The 22,155-nt window shown below is 34.1% G+C and overlaps 1 protein-coding gene across 1 annotated transcript; it reads right to left on the reverse strand.

The window, feature by feature from the left end:
- Positions 1 to 2,306: 2,306 nt before the first annotated feature.
- LOC128888554 (sodium- and chloride-dependent GABA transporter 1-like) lies at positions 2,307 to 21,664 on the reverse strand. The gene is made up of 11 exons (XM_054145520.1): positions 21,338 to 21,664; positions 15,224 to 15,529; positions 14,445 to 14,579; positions 13,815 to 13,943; positions 13,599 to 13,713; positions 8,473 to 8,844; positions 6,366 to 6,582; positions 5,631 to 5,783; positions 4,037 to 4,240; positions 3,482 to 3,652; positions 2,307 to 3,043 (listed from the first exon to the last, which is right to left on the reverse strand). Exons 2-11 carry the CDS (start codon positions 15,522 to 15,524, stop codon positions 2,906 to 2,908), a joined length of 1,935 nt encoding a protein of 644 aa, XP_054001495.1. The 5' UTR covers positions 15,525 to 15,529; positions 21,338 to 21,664; the 3' UTR covers positions 2,307 to 2,905.
- Positions 21,665 to 22,155: the final 491 nt, after the last annotated feature.

The raw sequence follows: 22,155 nt of genomic DNA on the forward strand, positions 1-22,155 counted from the left end.
GTCTACCCGTAGAATAACAACACGCAGTTAATTAATTCTTTGACATCGTACAAATATTCATGAGCCTCCTGTTTAATTAACAAAGTGCCTAAGGTATTGGAATGTACTGAATTCTCGCTGCGACAATCCCTATGACCCTAATCATTCGTTTCTTCCCTCAGCCAACACTTCAGAATTAAATTACAAAAAAGATAAGAATCGAAAATCGAGGAACGATTTTCTTTTTCATCGAATAAGGAAAACTCACTTGGTTTGAGATCATTCGATGCAAAATTTACCTTTTGGAAATATAATATTAAAATACAATATTGAATATAATATTGAAATGACTTGAAATTAATTATTCAGCTTCTTATAAAAACTGTACGATTCAAGAAATGCTCAAAACTATGTATGTCTATCCATGCTTCCAATCTAAAATTCAATCGATACATTATTCAAACTCTTACAAAACCTGTATGCTTCGAAAAATGTTCAAAAGTATCGGAAACATTGTATGAAAATTTAAAATACTAGTAGCGACTCACACACCAACATTTTTTCGTATAAAACGTTCGTCCATCATCCCTTTCGCATTTCATCCCCTCGTCTGCCGTTTGCGTACCATTCAGTCAACTAATCCGTGAGAGTAATTAACTTCGTTCACACGTGATTACAAACAGCTCGATTGTGCTTCGAAATATTCGCAGGCATTGTTCTTCGTGCAAGCTTATCGCATATGACACTGATCATATATTTAATACGCAAAAATATGCTGGCGTACAATGGAACGTGGAACGAGCAGCGCGTACAATTTAGGTGTTTCGCCTACGTAGGTTTGTCGAGAATCCATCGATTGATGCAATGTAATTACGTTGTTGTTGCGGTGAACTGCTGTTGTTTGGATTAATAGGCTTTGACAAAGTTTCATAAAAAAGTATTGGAGAAAAAGGGAGAGCAATATAATTTTGAAAATAGTTAAGGGTAATCGAATCATTGAATTAAAAAGAAATCTATAGTTTGTTGAATTTAGACTTTGATTTGTCCTAATACATAAAATATTGAGTTTGATAGGATTTTATTTTAACGAAACTTGATGATAATGGAACGATTTAATTAAAGTAATATTAATAATTTAGCTGCTTTAATTTTTACGTAAAATATTAGGAAATGATTTTTTTTTTACGTAATAAGATATTCTATCAGTCCATCTCAAGCTTGCGCGTTGCACCGCGAGTATTTTTTTATTTTTATTGCTCTCCTTCGCGAACGAATCAAATCGAGATTCGACCAGTCGAAACATTAACTTTCCACAGTAGAGTATTTGTATAAAAAAATATTACAATATTATAAAATATCAAAAGTAGTCTATTCTTATCAATCTGTCCTGATTATTATTTGATTCAAAATGTCCAAATCTATACAGTAATTTTTGTAAATCAATAGATTGTCTGAAAAGAAAGTTCAGAAATAATTTAAGTCAATTTTTAAATGACCAGATTCGTTTTAAAAATACTTGTATCGCATTCGTTTCTATGTCGAACAATATTTATTGGCCTCGCTTGCACGAAACAGTAACAGACATGTTCTCGGGTGGTAAACGCTGAAGTGGTTTTTAATAACATATCGTAAATTTCAAATTACATTATGCATATTTTTGAGCTAGCTACAATTCCAATTTTCTAGAAAGAATAATCAAACTGTGCTACTTTCTCCAGAAATTGAAACTTCGTTATTACAATAAACGATATCGCACAGCAAAAATACACATGTATAATAAAATTTTCTTTTATATTACAGCTGAATCCGCGCAAGGAACTTTGAATGAAGGCATGTTGCCAGTTGTTGCACAATGTTTGACAACTGCTTAGTTTCGCATAAGATCGCCACTTGTTTCAAACAACAGTGACAATTCAAAGCAATGGTATCTTGAGCTTGAGAAAATTTGTTAAAGAAAGAAGAGGCGATGCTCTTGAAAACGATATTTAATATTTAGCAACAACGAAAAGCAATTCTTACGTAAAACTTGTTCAATCCTGACACAGCCACTCTCAAGTGTAAACAAAAAAATTATGTGTTATACTTACACTTAATTATCTATTGTTCTCCTATGAATGATAAACTAATTGATTTATTAAATATTAAATATAATATATATCCGGTACCTCGTGTTTCTTTAAAAAATGTATACAATTTCACATTGACGTTTTGTTTACATTAAAAATTCTCATCAGAGAAAGCAGCCTTAATTAGACCGTTGGCTAGGTTGGGCTATTGTTGTGTTATAATTTGAGATTAAAATATTTTGCTGTTTAGGTAGCCTAAGTAAAGTAAATAAAAAAAACTTTTTATTAACTCAACGTGTCAACTATTACATATAAAAACATTAACATTTTGCAATTATTATGAAATAAAAATTCTTGAAAATGAGCTCCTTAAACACAATAAAAAAAATAGCCAATTCGTTCCAGAAACCATAATTTACAACTGACAGTTAGAGGATTAATAAATTATTACTTTATCTCTTTATAAAATTCATTTGCTCAGCTACAAGAGGCCGTCATCGTTTTAAAATTCTAGTCTAGAGTTATAGTTGTTCCACGTGCTTTTAGGTATTTGGTAAAATTGTCTAGTTTGGACAATTTCGTAATTGAAAATGTACGAAGTAGTGTTCAAATTCGACAATTCTTCCCCGTGCACATTAAACAAGTATATTAGTTTCGATAATGCCAAAATACAGTACTACTCGGCACTAGGATTTAAAATTCTGCTATTGTTCTGTCAACTAAATGAAGCAACAAACACTGATGGTATGGCACCAGCAGTTTCTTTGGTCGATGTTAAAATAAATTGATTAGATTGCGTTTCACTTACGATAATTACAACCTACTTAGGAATTCTTTAAAAAAAATCTTGTTCACAGAGATCATGTTTCACTGAGGAAACTGTTGTTCTTGGTGATTAGGCCAGCGCTACTTTCGGACATCGGTATCACTGCGGACTTCTCGCCTTTTGGTAATTTTGGTTGAGACTTTATGTTCGGTTTTAGGCCTTTTAGAATATTCTGTGAAAGAGAAGAAAATTTTTACATGTTTAAAAATGGCTTATGAAGTAACAGTAAAATTTTATTACCATAAAGTAAGATTCATTTTCACAATTCTTATTCTGAGGAACATTTATGAATGGTAATAAAGAGAGGAAAAAGGTCTGTGGAAAATGATCTTTTACATGCTTATAGCGAAGACATGGAAATATCAATTAAAAATTATTTCAGAACAAAATATTTTCTTCCCCCTGACATTTTTTCTATCAAAAAAAGTAAGTGATATATTTAAGGAACTCAAGTTAAGTGAAATACCCTGTACAATAAGAATAGTATTTCACGCGAGTGAAACCGCGGGGTAAAGTCAATTTGCACGATTTTCATTATTGGAACCCAGCAAAAGTGCTAGTAAACATTTAAAGATTGTCGACATTTGTTCATAATGTACAAATACTTCACCTGTTTGACAGATCCTGGAGTCACGACAAGATAATAGATAACGTAGCCTGGTATCCAAATCATGGATGACAAACTGAGACAGAAACCCACGATTTCCGCCCATGTTGGATATTCATAATCGCTTCCATATTTCAAGGGCTTGTATTGAACGCATTGGAACACGAAGATGGCCTGCGAGAAAAAACAAAAATTAGTATAATATTCTAAAGTGGCAAATAATACATAAAAAGTCACAAAAATGTATGTAACATATATCTCACAAAAATGTTGCATTTACTTATTTATAAAGCATCTCGTAGTCTGCCTAACGCATTAAAAAAAATCTTTGTTCATTTACAGTTCACAAGTGAAAACATTAGGTTAAACGAAGAGCATCGATCATATGTCAGATAAACGCGCGACATTGCACGAAGATATAGACGGATCGTTGCAATTAGGCGTGCTCTCAAAAAGAAAATTACCACCCGTCAAAATTGATTAATCGTTCTGTTTTTCTGCAGAATTCCTTCGAAATTTTTGCGACAAATAGCAACGAAAGCTTAATATGGTACTTACAGCCATGATCATAGGCGCGAACACCACCCAGCATATGTACCAGAATTTATTCAATCGTATGCCCATCATTTGGTGGATGCAATCGCAGAACTTCTGCGCCCCGAAGATCCACGATATCGCGATCGTTTGGAAGAAACAGACCCACAAGATCGACATACCGCTCGCTGAATAGAAATCCATCAATTGGAATATGTACACTCCACCCTTGGGAACACAAGTGAACAAACGTGAATTAGTTTAAATTATTTGTCCATGGTAAAAATAAGTAAAACTCTTATGTAAATAGAGTCGATGTTTGGAATATTATATAATTGTGGCGGCATCGGCGACGAGCTGACGCCACGTTTTCAGCTTATATTTATAATAATTATGTTTAGTTTTAAATGTTACGTCTGGAAGAGTGAATCGAGGTGCGTGTTGCGTGACAAGCGTTGAGTGAGTGTTTAGATTATTGGTTCGAACGTCGAGCGGATGTTTATATGATTGGGTCGAATGTTCCTTTGGGTGAATGCATTTATTTAAACAGAGTGAACGCGATGTGAGAATGAAGAAAGAATGTCTGCGATGCTTGGGAGAACGAATGATGAGTCTGTAAGTTAGTCTAGTAAGAGAAGCCACGGAGTACGGACACGATCGTTCCATTAAAAAGTCTTAAAAAGCACATGAATCTTACTTATTTTCCCGTCAGCCACTACAATAATAAATATTAGAATAAAGAATAGATATATAGACTATGAAAATACATATGTGTAATATACAGGGTGTTCAAGCTATTACTAGCCAGCGTTTTTCTCGTAAATGGTACATAAGACAAAAAACTGAAAGAGGAAAATGTGATACTGTTTTTTATGTCCAATGTAACCAGGTAGATAAATCTTTCGTATTTATACTCTTTTCTGAGAAATGAAAGTAACTTTCAGTTTTTTAAATGGAATGGTATATCTTTTATACAAAAATATGGTAGAGTATCGAATTCTAAATAAAAAAGTATTGACCTTTATTAGCCCTAAACCTAATAGGTAACGAGTAAATTTACTTTATTACTTGAAAATTGTCTTAACGTAATATCAAGATGGACTTTTTTATTTGGAATTTGATACTCTCTTCATTCCACTTCATTTCTCAGAAAATAGTACAAATACGAAAGATCTACAAATATAGCTGGTTACATTATTGCACACAAAAACAGTATAAATTTTTCGTCTTTCATTTTTGTGTCATATATACCATTTACGAGAAAAACGCTGGTTAGTAATAGCCTGAACACCCTGTATAATTATAACGATATGTATTTATAATAAATATACTTTTTGTTTATTTATGTTACATTATATTATATATTATTATGTTTTTTTCTTATTATATTATACTATTTCATATAATATACATAAGAAATGAAAGTTAATTATCATTGTTTATTCGTTACTCGTTAAATGGAAATTAGAATTTAAAATTCGTGAATAAATCCGTGATCATGAAAAAAAAATGTGTACATACTTGTGAAGAGAGTATTTCATGTAATCGTTAAGAATGTTAGATGTACTGGAAATAAATTTAAATGAAACTGTTGTTTACTTGATATATTTATACTAACATTGGTCACCATAGGCAGTCCCAGAGCAAACATGAGGAGACAAATAGCGATGGTGAACTTCTTTCTGTGAGGACGAAGACTATCAGCCCAATTGTCGATTACACCCGTGATAAAGGACTCCACGATACAGAATTCACTGTCGATTCCGAGTATCTATTGCAAACACCAAAAGTATGTCATTGTACATATATTTGTACAAATTGTTGCTTTAATTTGTACAGTTTATATTTTACTATCAACCTGTACTGTTAATTTTTAGCTACCTTTTATTGTAATTCTTGCTTTAAAAATAATCGAAAGATGATATCTTTTAAAGCATTTCATTTAATCGAATTGCTTAGGAACATCATCTTCCTAACTCCTACTTATTTATACTTTTATTTGACGCCTTTCCCCAAACATCTACTTATTGTCACCTGTACTATTCATTATCTAGCACATTTTTGTTGAATGCCTAACCATAGATCTGTTGCTAACACAATTTCAATAGAACCTACCTATTCCATAATAATTCTACCACAAAACACTATTTGAACAACTGCATCATCAACCAAAAATGGTTCCTATGAAACAGAACAGCTCATAGGCCATAATGCACTATCATAAAAATTCATGAATAATTCATGTTATATAAATTCTAAATGATAAATAGAATTACGTCGTTACACATAAACAGACATGGATCGCAGAAGAAGCGGGCAGTACACTCCTCCGTTCGAGTTAATTGTTTCTTACGAGCAGCATAGTGAAGAAAATGGTGGCCCACATCGAGGCCCCAGGAAGCTTCAAGACGACCTCTGGATATGTGAGAAACACCAGACCTGGCCCACTCTTGACCACATCGGACACGTGGTTACCTTGCTCCGAGGCGATGTGACCCAGTATGGAGAACGTCACGCAGCCAGCCAGTAGGCAAGTTAGGGTGTTGACTATACAAGTGATTAGTGCATCTCTGGAAGACAAAGCTCACATTTTCAAAGACTTCGGGCGTTCACGTTGCATTTATAACATTTTAAATGATCTTGAGAAGCACTCTCTCCTCCTGTCTCACTATTTATATTTCTTTTAGCCACGAATTTAATTGTTGACGTTAATTTAAAGTGGAGGGAGAAAAGTTTAGTATCATTTTTTAACTTATTTCAATTGCTGTCGTGAATTATACTATTGAGAGTACAGGGTGCGGCTGAAATAACTCCCATATTTTAAAAAACGATTGAAAAAAAATGGTACGAGATAACACCAGATTCCTTTGATTTCTTAAATCTAGATATAAAAAAGTTTCTTTTACTTTATGTTTTAAAAAATATGTCGTCCAAATGATGGCCTTTACGGACCTGTATGGACCGTAGCTCGGCGGATTTAAGTGCATGTGACTTTTTTCTGTGGATATCTCAAGGCCGAGGTTTTCAAACATCGTCCTTGGTCCTTGAATTAAAGGAGGATATCCAAGAGGAAATTGAAAGAATTTTTCCCGAAATGCTAGCGAGTGATGGAAAACTTTCAAGAACGACTCTAAATGTGTATCGCCCGTAAAGGCCACCATTTGGACGACATAATTTTTAAAACATAAAGTAAAAAAAACTTTTTTATATCTAGATTTAAGAAATAAAAAGTGTCTGGTGGTACCTCGCACCACTTTTTTCAATCGTTTTTTAAAATGTGGGAGTTATTTCTGCCACATCCTGTATATCTAATTGTATTAAACTTCATTTTCAGCAAGATAAAAAGAAAGAAGTCAACAGCTTTTAACAGTTACCTTACTTTGAAGGATATTCTAACCGTTATATTCTGTAGGGGTCATTCAATGCTAACTCGGACACTTTTTGGAGAAACATATCAGATTTTGACGAAATTTGGATATGTTGTAGTCTTTAGTAATATTTGAACGTATTTCAAAGGATTTTGAATAATCTTTAATTAAATCTTTAATTTTTATTTGCATTAATTTCAAAATCATCGAAATGGAAACTACGATTTATTAAATTGTATTTATTTTAATATAAAAATATCGCTAATATCGAAAAAATTAATGTTCAATTCAGCTCAGTACAAGAATATAAAGATCATTCAAAATTATTAACAGATTGACATGAACTTGCAGAAACCATTCATGGAACGAAAAATTTCATTCATTTGTACCGACAGACATAGTATCCCATTTATCAGATAAAATTTATTCCAATAGTAAAAAATCACAGATTGTTAAAATTATAAAATAAATAATAATATTATCAGTGATCAGAGATATGATAAAATATTTCTCCAATAACCTAATCCTGTCAAATTCCATCCTAGCAAGATGTAAGAATACTTATCACCTTCTAGTGGTTTTCATTGAAAGAGGAAAAATGGGGCTATGAACTCATTTCTTTTCAGATTTTTAAATACATTTAAAATCAAGGCATTTGTTTGAAACGATTTGGAAAAAAATGGTTTAGAAAACTCTTTTTTGTTGTGAAATAATTTGTATTTGATACTTCCATGTCTTCGCTATAAGCACGTAAAAGGTCATTTTCATCCGTTGCCTAGTTCAATAGCTATATTTTTTTGAAGAAAAGGTAGCACAAAACTTTGACAGCTTTAAAATCGACAATTTTCAAAATATTTCGAAATCCTTTGAGATACGTTCAAATATCACTAAAGACTACAACATATTGAAATTTCGTCAAAATCGGAGATGTTTCCTCAAAAAGTGTCCGAGTTGGCATGGAATGACCCTACAGAGAGTACCTCTTAAACAGCCTGTTAAAATCAATCTTGACTACATAAACAACGATAAGTAATTTTCTGGAAACATTGTACTGGTGAAAAATAAGTCGAGTTTAATACTATGATTGCTCACTTGTAGCAGTTGTGGTGAAACTTGTTGTACGACCCCAAAGCAGGCAAAGCACCGGTGCCGATACTGTAAGCGAAGAAAATTTGCGTGGCACCGTCGATCCATGGTCCAGGCGATAGCAACTCCTCCCATCTCGGGGTGACGTAGTATTTCAAACCGTCGGAGGCGCCATCCAATGTCACCGCTCTTCCCAAAAGAATGAAAAGCACCACGTAGGGGAACAAGGCTGAAAACCAGATGATCTTACCGCTCTGATGAAGACCACGCCTGATGATAAAGTAAACTAGCAGCCAGCCGAGTATCAGGCAGCCCAACAGCTCCCATTGGATCCCGCCGATCGTTTCGATGCCAGACGTGATCCCAAGAACTCGTCGTCTAGAATCAATCATGGTTATGGCTTAACAAATTTTTAGTTTTCATAGATTTTATAGAATTTACAGAATTTATAGAAGTTATTGAATGTATAGAATTGATAGAGTTTATAATGGGTGTCTACGTACAAGTCCGGACATACGCAGGGTGTCAATTCAACAACAAATTTCCAACAAAAAATTACTCTTAGACATTTTGTTTGTGTCGCTTTATTCTCGAGTATTTTAATTTTTTTTTCTATGTTTTCGACTTGACGCTCCTTAAACAGCCATAACTCCACTAAATTACAGTGCAAAGTTAAAAATCAGTACATTGTTACGTGCCGATATTTTCATTTTTATTTTTCTTGATTTCGTCGGCAGGAATGTGTTCGAGATGGTTTACCATCCCGAATTCGTTCTAATCGAACACAAACCTAGCCTTTGACGGTAGTTCATTAAATTCATTTTTGAATAAAGTTACACATTCCTTCCTTGAAATCAACGTCGACACGCCATTTTCACCCTGCTGGCAGTGCCGCACCCTGTATAAAGTTTGTAAATATGTTCAATTGTTAATATTTTAATAGGTTTAGTACTGTAAATACGATAAATCATGAAATGTAACAGTGGCGTATACATGTATAATTGTTGGAAAGATAAGCACACCGAATATTACCATCGCGTTCAAATATCACGGTTACAAATATCATTGGAAGAAGGACATGTAAATATCGCACATTTAGGTTAAACCTTTATTTTGCTATTTCTTCTCCATGTACGCTCCGAATACCGAAGCCGTAACTCGAATAGCAGCGTGATTCGTCCGCGCGCACGTCGTCGCTAGGACGAATCGAGCGGTTTGGTGGGCGCGAGGCGCGAGACGCGGTACAACTCGTAAACACCAAATTCTTGCGTGTACCGAGTCGCGAAATCTTGAAGACTTTTTCTATAAACTGGCCACGATCACGGGGTTCTAAGATCCTTTGTCTCCAAAGCTTCTAGAACGTTCCATCGAGTTTACGTGGTCGAGCAAGGCACGAGCCTTCTCACTTCTCATCGTACAGTCGCACGAAGCGCGATATTAGTCCGAGCGAGCTAAATTTGAGCATAGTTGTATATCGAGTACTTAGTAGTATTATACAAAGTGAGTGGTAGGCAAAGACTCTAGTTCCTCGTAAAACAACTCGTTTTATTCGATTTCTTTTATTAATTTAATTTATTTAAATACTTTGATACTAAATCTTTTTTGTTGTAAATATAATTTAGCGTTAATTATAACCGTAAAACGTGTGCGTGTGTTTTTCCTTCAACCACAGGGCGACCAGAACAACTCAGAACATCGAGACCAGCGTTTTTCTCGATTTGTATTGTAAAGATATTTAGTGGTTATATTTTAGTGGTGAGTTGATTTTCTTCCAAGCAATATTTTTTGTATAAATATTTATAAATGTATTTTATTGTGACCACTCGGAATATCAATAAATGATATTTCATTTCCGGGGAATCCCTCATTGATGTTCTCGGGTGGTATTTCCATTCATATTTTCTAAAATATTATTCCGACAATTTTATTGTGTTCTTTATTATATGAAACTACAATTTTATTGTGTTCTTTGTTATATGAAACCACAATTTCTGATTTCCGGAATATCAATAAATGATATATTTCATTTCCGGGGTAACCCTATCTGATATTCCAGGAACAAATATATATGTATTTTTTTTTCCTCATTGTTTTCTTTATTAAATGCGTAACTGAATTTTCGACGATTTCATATGTATATTTTCTGTATGAGATTATAAAGAAGGAAAGTGTGTATATTAAATCTTGTCGACCAAACGTACATTTGATCCAAATCACATAACTCATTGTATTATTAAAATCAATACCACGAAAATATTAATTGAATAAATATTACAGTGCTATGTTAACAATAGAACATTTTTATAGTTGAATTAACCGCTCGCATCCATTTGAAATCCCAAATCTTAAATAAAATAAAGAACATAGAAATTCACATACGAGCCAGGGCCCGTACGGGACTGCTGTGACAAAGACCTGACCTTACCGATAGGCAAGTAAAATATATATAATAATAATATTTAAAAATTATTTAAGCTGTGACGCAGGAATCTGTGTCCCACGTCACAACATCATTCGAAAGAGCGTTAAATTTTCCACCGCCCTGATGCAAAACCTAAATTTATTACGTAAATTTAACAAGTCAAAAATTAAGTCAAACTTTACATTGTGACAATTTTAAAAAATTTGACTTTTTCTCTATCCGTTTTTCGGTTTTAAATACATAGTTGTTTGGCGGTCGCACCTCGGGAAAAACTTCCTCAAAGTCTCAGCTGTTGAATGGTATAGTCAAAAATAACTCTACGGTGGTATTTTAAGGAGAAAATGACGTTTAAATGCAGAAAAGTGGACGTTTTTAGGTGATAATCGACATTTTTCAACAAAAATCGACTTGTCACTTTAAAATTAACTTGACATCGAGTTTGATGTATTTTTTAGTGTCACTCCCGGGCCTCCCCAATTAAGAAAAAAACCGATTTTTTGACACCTCAAGCCTCTCCCAGCCGCGTGTAGAGCCTGAGTGCGAGGTGAATAATAATTGTTGTTGAACCATGTATCCACAGAATTATCGTTTTTAGAGACTATTTAATCAAAATCAACCTCGGTGTACCGATAAATGATATGGAGATTGCAACACAATCGATTTCACAAAGCAAAAAATCGATGTTTTCAGCACAGGAGATCGGATAAAAGAGTCTAAATTTGAAAAAAATAATTTATTGGAAAAAAACAAAACCTTGAGGTGTCAATTTCTCCCTAAAATACCACCGAAAAACGAAAACAGGTAAAGTCAAATTTTTAAAAATTGTCACAATGTAAAGTTTGACCTAATTTTTTACTTATTAAACCTACGTAATAAATTTTGGTTTTGCATCAGGGAGGTGGAAAATTTAACGCTCTTTCGAATGGTGTACTGATGTTTAAGTTTGCCCTGTAATTTGGTGGAGTTATGGCCGTTTAAAGATTGTCAAGTCGAAATCACAGAACAAAAATTAAAAGTGAAAATACTCAAGAATATGGGGACACAAAGAAAATCTCTAAGAGTAATTTTTTGTTGTAGAATTGACACCCTGCGTATGTCCGAACTTATACGTAGACACTCTGTAGAGTGCACATTTGATTGAGCACTTGGTAAACGCGTCTGACCATTATTCATTCTTTCTACTTGCAATCTACTTGCTGATTCTTGCAATATTGATATTGATGTGGTCTTATCTATTTTAATTAATTGAAACTAATCAATCGATAACAGAATCGACGAAAGATGTATCATACGTTATCACTGTCAGCATTCATAAGTACCATCATAAGAGTAAAAGCAACCAGCAATGGCCAGACGCATTATCCAAGCTCTATTCAACCACAGATGTTCTCCAAAAATCTTCAAACTTAATTTTGTCTCAAAATGGAGCGCCGTATGAAAAAGTTATATACTGTATATTTTCGATGACATTTTATTCCAAGATCTTTATTAAATTTTTCAGAAAATTTAAACTATAACTATCTGAAAAATGAAAGAATAAAATTTGTCTTCCCAACGCATTTCCAAAAAATCTTGTAAAATTTATATCATTCTACAAGCTATAAAGAAGTTACCGATTAATTCTGAATATGTATTTAAGATAACAGTTTACGACACTGATATTCTCACAGAAATCAATAATCCTTACAATTCCAATTCATTAATTAACAATTTACAGTACGAACTTTATAAAAATCATAATGTACGCATTCTGTGCGAAAAGGTTCATCCTTTAACAAATTTACTACACAACAATTCAATACAATGACGAGTGATGATGAAGAAGAAATATTAACACCAGTAGAGGACGCCCAAGAATAGCTTTCTAAAAAAACTCTTAACAAATGGAATCAGGAGTGGACATCACCGAACCTAACTAAACTACACGAAATAAGAGATAATATATACTCGAACAACCCAGCGCTCTCCCTCTCAAGAAGGGAACAAATTGTTCTCACAAGACTAAGGATAGGTCACACAAAATTAACCCATCAGTACATAATAGCCAAATCTGACAGACCGTGATGTGAAAATTATAATTTAGAACTATCCATTAAACATATTTTGCTGGAATGTCCAATTTGTGAAAACACCAGAACCCAAGTAAAACTTCCTGTAGATATTAAACAATGTTTCAATGAAAGAAAACATGTAAAAGGAATAATAACTTATCTTGAGAAAATCAAAATAATAAAAGAAATGTAGTGTGTTATTAGTCTTGGGTAGTTTAAAATCGTTAGACAGAAGAAAACCAAGTGATGTATGTGAAATACAATGTAATAAGACACAAAATATAACAATGTACTGCAATGCGGTCGCTAATGGCTAAAAAGCTGATGCGACATTAAATAAATAAATTAAAAAAAAAAACTTTCTGAAAATTTGAATTAGGAGGTACAGTTAAAGAAGGAGTCAATCTTCCTGTAAAATGATTAATCAGTATAAAATACAATGCTCCATTTTAGAATTAAAATTCGATATATAAATTCGTAGGTTCGACAAAATTACACATCTATAACTGAATATAACTCTTGTGTCTGACCATTGCTCGCGACTTCTACTTGTATTGATGCTTCTGATCGTTGCCAGTAAAGTATTATTTACCATGTCTTCCATATTTACCATATTTCCATATATTCCATATTTACCATATCACAGAACGTTTACTCACTCCCAATATTCTTCAACTGGCGTGGTGGCATTCGTGGTGTTTGAACTGTTAACCCCAGTGATGTGCTCAAGCTTTTCTGAAGCGTCGTAGCAGTGTTCAGTGTTCCACCAATTGCCTGAAAAATTACAACAATGAATGTTAACAAGAAAGAAGTTGGTGGAACATTCTGGTTGGAGAATTCCAAAAGGGACTGTAATATTTAATTATTTAACTGACCACAACCACTCCAAGGAACACCAGGTATGTTGACGAAGGTACTGATTAGGTAGAAAAGTGTCCAAGCGATAATTATACAGTAGTAGATGTCAAGGAAGAATACTATCGTCATAGTTGCGTATCCAACTCCTAGGAAATATTGGTAAAATTAAAAGTTAGGTATTAAACAATACACATTCATTGCAATACTTATTGTTATGAATTTATAGGTATATAAATAGTTGAAAACAACTATACTTTGCATGGGTCCTTCACAACAATCGATCGGACTCATCCATCTAATTGAACTAACTTATTAAAAATTAGACTAACTTATTGGCTTGATAATGTATTTTTGTGAATTATTATATTGTAATAATGTCTCGACACATTATTTTTCTTGTATGAAAGACATATTAACTTTCGATTCGACCACCAATTATTTAAATTTCGACAATTGCTTCGCCCACTTATGTCTTTATCTACATATTTACAATCGTATTAAAATGTCTTTTGGTTTTTAAAAGTAATGAATAATAGATAATAGATAATAAATAATTTTTTAAATTATTCTTGTTAATCTTGATCAAGATAATTATAAATTCATCGCGACATTCTTTTTTAAATGATTAAAAATGAAAATTAAATTACCTTGCAACAAAGGACACAGTTGTCCCACCAGGGTCATCCCCCCAGCCCCAAGGTATTGGCCAATGGCTACTTCTTGAAAGAATATTGGAATCCCACAGAACACCATAGCAATTCCATACGTGATGAGAAACGCACCTGTAACAGATTATTTCAATACAGACACTAACGTATTCTGATCAAGTATGCATCGTGCAAACAGTTTTAATTAGTCAGCAGAGAGCACGACACGGAGCGAATGCATAATTATCGACGCAACCTCGCATATTCAACGTCAAAAATTAATTGTCTTTGTTGATTAGGAACATTGTCATGAACACCGCATGATCCTCGATACGTTTACGACCACGAGTAGCTCCATTTTCGAGTAATTATCCACGAACAGCAAATAATACTTCGATAATTGTCACGGAATCCCAAAAATTTGAGAAAGGACGAACGACTGATGCATTCAAATCGCCTTAGTCGAGGATGAAGGTAACTCAGAAATTTTGTATGTGTAATAAAATGTAGAATTAGGAATTTAAAATTGTGAATGTGAAATTCCAAATATCGTGTATCTTTGAATTTCATGGAGCATGTACTTTAGAATTCAAATGTCTTGTATCTTGGAATTCTAAGTGTCTATGTAGTACATCAAAATTCCAAGTGTCGTGTACTTTAGAATTCCAAGTGTCTCGTACTTAACAAATTCAAGTATCGTGTACCTTGGAATTCTAATTGTCATATACCTAAGTATTCCAAACCACAGTCTATCAATCTAAGGCAATTGAGGAACTTACCTCCGCCATTTTTGTAACACAAATACGGAAAACGCCAAACGTTTCCCAGACCCACAGACACGCTAATACAGGAGAACAGGAAGTCGAGTTTGTTATCCCAACCTCCACGTTCAGTGTCCTCCACTCTACTCCCAACTTCGGTTGCTCTGCCCTGAGGCGACGAGACAGCCATCTTGGGAACTGCTCGAGATGATTCGCGCTTCTTTTCTGATGCGGATGACTTGACCTTGAACTCTATGAAGGTCTCTTCCGGGTCGACGTGATCCTTCTCCTCCCCCCAATAGTACATCTTCTCAGCCATGGCTCCTGAAATCACCAAGCAGCGTTCAAAAAATTGATACTTTTAGGGTTACGTTAGCTTACAAAATAAATTGAAGCCACACTATATTTTTATAGGGGAGGGTGGAGGAGTAGTACGGAGCCACAGTACAATCGTGTATAATTTGTTTAATCTATTGGACTCTAGTGTCTAATGGAATCTAGTAGAGTCTAGTGTCTATTGAACACTCTCAAAAAGATATTAGGATTTGTTTACGATAAAGCTGTTATATTTTCTTTAAAAATATTGTATACTAGTGGAGAAGGCAGTTTGTAAATAAATTAAGAAGAAGTAATAATTGAATAAATGTTAAAAAATAATTCGTCATTATTGGTAGTGTTCGTATCTGTTAAGACCACCGTTCATTTTCAGTCGACACAACTTTCACTTGCATTGTTTAACCATAAGACTCCGTCGCGATTTTATAACGGTCGCATTCGAAGCGCTCTAGACCCCTGCGTAGCACCGAAAAACCCTTAAGGACCATAAAGCCTCGCAACGTTCGGCGCACTTTGGAATTTTGCTTTATTGTTTACACGTGCAAAACACGTTGAGCTTTCGCTTCGAAATATCGTTAAAAGTTGACAGTCACTCTGACTTCCCTCACCAAATTCCTCTTTGTTAATTTTAACCTATCAGCGCGTTTTTCACCCCGGCAAGGCGTCTTCAGAATCAACTTGTAGATTGTTAGTCTAGAACTCTCGAGTGACACACTCGAACCTTAGAGATGCTCGTAGTCATTTAGACGTATCAGTACCAAGTCGCATATTGGACTTCGCGACAAACTAATTATAGTAAATTTTGTGCACCACAATTTGTCTATTTTTCATTTGTAAGGCAATTAACCAATTCAAACTTTCGCGCCGCGAGCGTAATCAGCGCGCACATATACTATCGCCCTCTGGCTAAGACAAGAGGAAGAGAACAATAGCGATTACAGAGTTACAGACGGATTACGATTACGATTACGAACACAATTACGATTACGATTATAAATGTCCGTGTAGCGTTTATTTTATGACGAATATATCAGCATTGTTCAACCGAACGAATTAAAGAATTTATTAAATACCCCGGAGCTTACACATTTCCCTCTAACGAGGGTGGTCTTTCGACAAACTCGTCGGCACACACGTACAAACGCCAACAAAACTCGAACGGCATCCCGGCAACCGCGAGTAGTTAACAGTATCATAATTTGACAAATAAGAATTCCTGTGACCTTAGATGTTTAGTATACGCTTGGAATTGAAGGTGAATCGATTATGATTACGTTACAAGATCGGTTATGTAAAAGCATCCTGCTCGTGCAGGATAGGAGTCATCGAGGACAAACACGCGATAAGCCAGGAGCATGTAACAATCGTTGCGTAACGTGATGTATCATAACTGCCTGCTGTTCTTTTTAATTAATAAGATAAATTGTTTTAGAGCTTTTACGTGGATTATGTTTCATACATTATCTATTTATTTTAAAATCAAATTCTGTAATGATAATCATGATAGACAATGAATGACATGAAAACTGTTGTGGTCCAGAGAGACTATCGATCAAATTTTTGAAGTGTCATAAAAATTCTAATTACTATTCTATATATGGAGTAGCTGCTGGAAACTAGATAGAGGATGATCTAATGACGTCTACTTATTTTTTTTAATTTCCAGAGCGCTAATAACGTCTACTCAATTATTTCATTTTTGTAAAAGGGAAATCATCGTTGCTGCAATGGAAATAAAGTACGTTTATTTCCTGACCTGAACAAAGTGCAGTGAAAAATGTATCGTGACATCTTCACATACACACATACACAACAACAAACATCGATTCTACTCTCGCGAATCGCGCCACGAATGCTCATTAACTTCAATTTCTACGAAACGATGCGGCGACGTAATATTCCACTTTGTTCATTCGTTGAAGAATCAAAATCGATTTCAACAGTGTGTAACGTGGCCGACGAATCATCATTGGAAATTTCATGACACATGTATCGTATTGTGCGGTGTTTGTACATTAACGAGGTAGCAAACGAGCGTTTTCAATTTCGAGAAAGACACGAGTTCGAGAAAATGAATTTCAGATGAAAATCTATAGTCACCTGGCGTAAATGAAATGTATTCGTCATAAGTAGACAGTGGATCTTTATGCAAAATAAAATCTTCGCGAACGAGCCTACAAATATTTAACTTGAATAGGAATTTATTTTCTTCTGCAAATATTATAACATGAACTTTACTTTCAATCTTTTTTATATTCTTGCATATTGTTTGCGTTTTGTGTTGATTTCCTATAAAGATCCACAGTCTAGTCATAAGAATGTTTCTCGATGACCTAGTTTGTCGTCGCCTTCGGAATATTGTTAGTTTTAATGATTGTGGAATTATTTTATTAAATATCTATCATGATTTCTATCATAGAATTTGATTTTCGAAGCATTCATTTTTTATCATGATTTATATCACAGAATTTGATTTTATAAGTATTAATTTTTTATCATAATTTGTATAACAATTTTATTTTGAATATATTCATTTTTTACGACGATTTCTATCACAAAATTTTAATTTCAATACATTCCTTTTTTTATGTCAAAGTATAGTAGTAGTATTGAATAGAAAAATATTGATTTAAACCTTTTTTATTGTTAGAATTAAACCACTGCAGGATTAAGCAATTATAATATTCAATACAAAAATATTTAATTAAACATCGTTTTGTTAGAATGAAATTACAAAATCCAGGAATTGTAACATCCAATACAGGAATATTCAGTTAAACATTCTTTTGTTAAAATTAATCTGCAGAATCGAGAAATTGTAATATTCGCTTGAGGAATATCGATTTATTCATTTTTTGTTCAATTAAACGTCTGCAAAATCAAGGAATTGCAATATTGAATAGAGAATATTGATTTTGAAAAGTTTCCATTGACAATACATACGAGTAATACATTTGACTAACGATAACTGAATCACGCGCGACACGCGATCGTCTACCATAAATCGGCGCGCCACGTTTACAGATTACTTTTCCAATAAATTTTTCAATTCGCTTCCTCGTTACTGTCACACGTTTCATCGTGACCTCGATTCTCGTTAAATCGGATGCTTCGGGCTTCAATCGCTAAGCTCATGATTGTACAAGGAAAGAAATTGAATAAATTAACAGGGGTGATGCAATGCTGAAATAAATTTACTCGAGAGCTTACATCTATTAGAAGATGAGAGTCTTACCTAGACGAAAACTGTTCATCCCTTACTTGTTAAATAAAAATTTGAATTCAAATTGCAAGCTAACATTTTTTCATAACGGAGGAATTGAAATTTAACTTTTCATTGAAGTCACGAATATCTTGCAAAGGATTTGACTTTACTCGTTATCTATTATTCAAGTAAAATTTTGTCTTGGTCTTTAAACATTAATCTCTAAACTAATTAATTTTAATTAAGATTCACGAGTTTCACATATTGTGAAGTCACACAATTTATGAATTTCATGTATTATAAATTCCACATACGAATTTAATCTATATACAATATATACATATATAAAAATGGATGTATATATATTTATATGTGATTTATAAACATCAAAACTGTTTGACCGATCAACATGAAACTTAGCACATATATTTATTTTTTCACGGAGAAGGTTTTTATGCTACTTAATTTGTTGTAACTAGAAAGTTTCAGTTCGGAATCTCAATATTTGTATATGAAGAATCAGAAATATCGATTCAAACATCTCTGTTACAGAAAGCAAAAGACAGTCACTGACTGGTTCACGAAGGTTCATCACGTGGTTGAAATGTCACTTGAACGCATACGACATAAAATACATCATATTGTTAAACTGTCAATTTCTTCAAATACAAATATTGAGATTTCGACCTGAAGCCTTCTTTTTGTCAAAATAAAAAATTTGAAGAACTAGAATACTATACATAGAAGAATAAGATACATGATTCATCCTGTATACGAGACTACCCTTATTTAAAACGACAAATGCTTCCATTACCAAATTTAAATTCAAGAAAATTATATTTTTGTTCAGCGGTTTAGGCGTGTAAAAGGGTAATAGATAGACAGAGTTACTTTCGCATTTATAATATCAGTATGGGCTCACCACCACTCAAATTATTGAAAATAAGAAAATATGTCTTTAATCACAAATGCCCTGATATTACCGGCAGGAAGGATCAGGTTGTTATTACGCGACTTAGAATCGACCACACAAATATGATCTATGCCTAACAAAATTACTAAAAATCCACCTACGATCTGTAATCCTGCAATGTTAAATTATCTATTGCACATGTATTACTTGACTGGCCAATGTTTCAATCTAAACGACTAGATTTCAAACTTCCGACACATTTCAGTGACTGCCCTAACAGTCTTAGAAATATCACTGCGACTCTTTCATTTTTTAAAAGTGTAGACTTATATAACAAAGTTTAACTATTGTATATGTACGATTAATTTGTAATTAATTTGTAATTATGTGTTATACTATGGTCGCTAATGACCTTGCTGTTCACGCGACCATTATAAATAAATAATTTGAAAAGTATTAGTATGGATTTGAAGTTATTCAAACGACTACAGTTTCCTGTGCGTCTTGCTTTCGCGATGACAATTAACAAAGCTCAAGGACAGTCACTGCGCGTTGCCGGATTAAGTTTAGAAAATCCATGTTTTTCGCATGGTGAACTACTAACGACTATTATACATCATAAATATCTTGTATTAGGTATTTAGAGAAATGAATGAATTTAATATATTGGTTAAAAGAAAACACAAATAAAATGCACTCTCCTTTAATTTATCCTTTCATCTAATCTTTTCGCATTTTCACTTTTAGCCAGAGATGCAATGGACCAATGACATTGACCCACAGTCACGTGACTTGGTTTAACGGGGTCTCTCATTGCCTGGAGTGAAAACACAAGTCCCGACAAATGGTTACGAAACCAATGGGTCACGGTCAGATCTCGATTACATTTCGAGTAATTGAAAAATTATCAAATGACAATTACCGACAATTTCACTAACAATAAGTATAAATACTACATTCCTATAGTAAATACATATAATACAAGTACTACTAATATTAATCAATCCTGTTTACACTTTCACTGATGAAACGAGTAAATACACTCGAATATGTACACGCTATGTCGAATATGTACATTGCCCAAATACACGCTCTGCCTGATACATATACACGTTGCGCGCGCTACGGATGCTGAACCCAAAATCAATAACAAGGTTTCTGTCACGTTACAGCATGCACGTGGACTGGTGCTTGATCGCGATATCTACGTAGCAAAGTTACAAACCTGTCGAAACTTATGAACCAATAACGGTGTCCACAATTAATTGAAGACTTATTTAAAACAGTTTATCAAAACAATTTGTCAGTTAACCAGTTAAAATTCTCTAAGACCCGTACTTAATCGCGAGAATTACGTAGCAAAACAAACCTGTCAAAACCTATGAATTAATCATTAACAGTGTCCGCTATTAACTAAAAATCTATTCAAAAGAATTTATCAAAATAATTTCTGACATCATCCATCGGCATTTGTTGCATCAGTCAAAGTTCTCTATGACGCAAAATATATTAAAACCTTACTTAATCGCGATAACTACGTGGCAGTAAAAACCTATGAACCAACCATAAACAGTGTCTACCATTACCAAAACATTCATTCAAGAAAGTTTGTAAAAACAATCCCTCGCATCGGCATTTGTTGCAGTATTCTCTACGATATCAACTATATTACCCTTACCTGAGAAGCAGAGACCGCTAAAACTGATGTTGATCCTTTGTGTTCTTCTGGGAATGATCGTGTTTGATCTTTACATCCTCAGGAATCCTCAGCGTCAAGAGTCAACGAACGCGTTGGAAAACAATCCGTTCACGCCCGTCTCGAGAGCCCAAGATCATCGACCTCTTTGTCCTTTCAAAATATCAATTTTTCCAACCCTTTTTTAATTCGCAAACGACTACACAAGTCGCGATAACACCAACGAACCAAAACGAACTATCCAACGGGTGAGTTGTTTGAGCGAGTGTCTGTTGCCGAGAGTGTATCTCGCGTAGACCTACCCCACAAGGGATGTAGTTACAGAATAATACTCCGCTGGAAAATGGGAAGTGCTACCCCTTTCGAACGCATGCGCATTGGGGAGCAACCCCCTCCACCGGGGGTCCTGTCTAACTCACCCCGAAGGGGGGTCGAAGAAACCTCGGGACTCTTGCTTGGTGAATAATCAAAGGAGGTGACGAGGAATTTGTTCGTTAAATGACACTCCCTCCCCGTGAAGCGACGTTTAGCGACCCTGAGATTATGTGTAGGTGCCTGCATGAAAAATTATGCTTGACGTTCCCATTTCTGATCGCTGGTAAATAATTGGAAAATCATTGTGAAAAGGATTTTTGAATTTCAAGTACCCTGTATTTTGGAATTCCGAATGGTGTGTGCCTTATCCTGCATCGTGGAATTCTAGGTTTCGTATTCTTTGAATGTGTGGCTTGGAATTCAAATGTCTTGTACTTCGAAATTCTAAGTATCGTACGCGTTAGAATTCCAACTGCCCTGTACCT

This window comes from Hylaeus anthracinus, unplaced genomic scaffold (assembly GCF_026225885.1).
Source record: "Hylaeus anthracinus isolate JK02 unplaced genomic scaffold, UHH_iyHylAnth1.0_haploid 11994, whole genome shotgun sequence".
Classification (NCBI taxonomy): domain Eukaryota; kingdom Metazoa; phylum Arthropoda; class Insecta; order Hymenoptera; family Colletidae; genus Hylaeus; species Hylaeus anthracinus.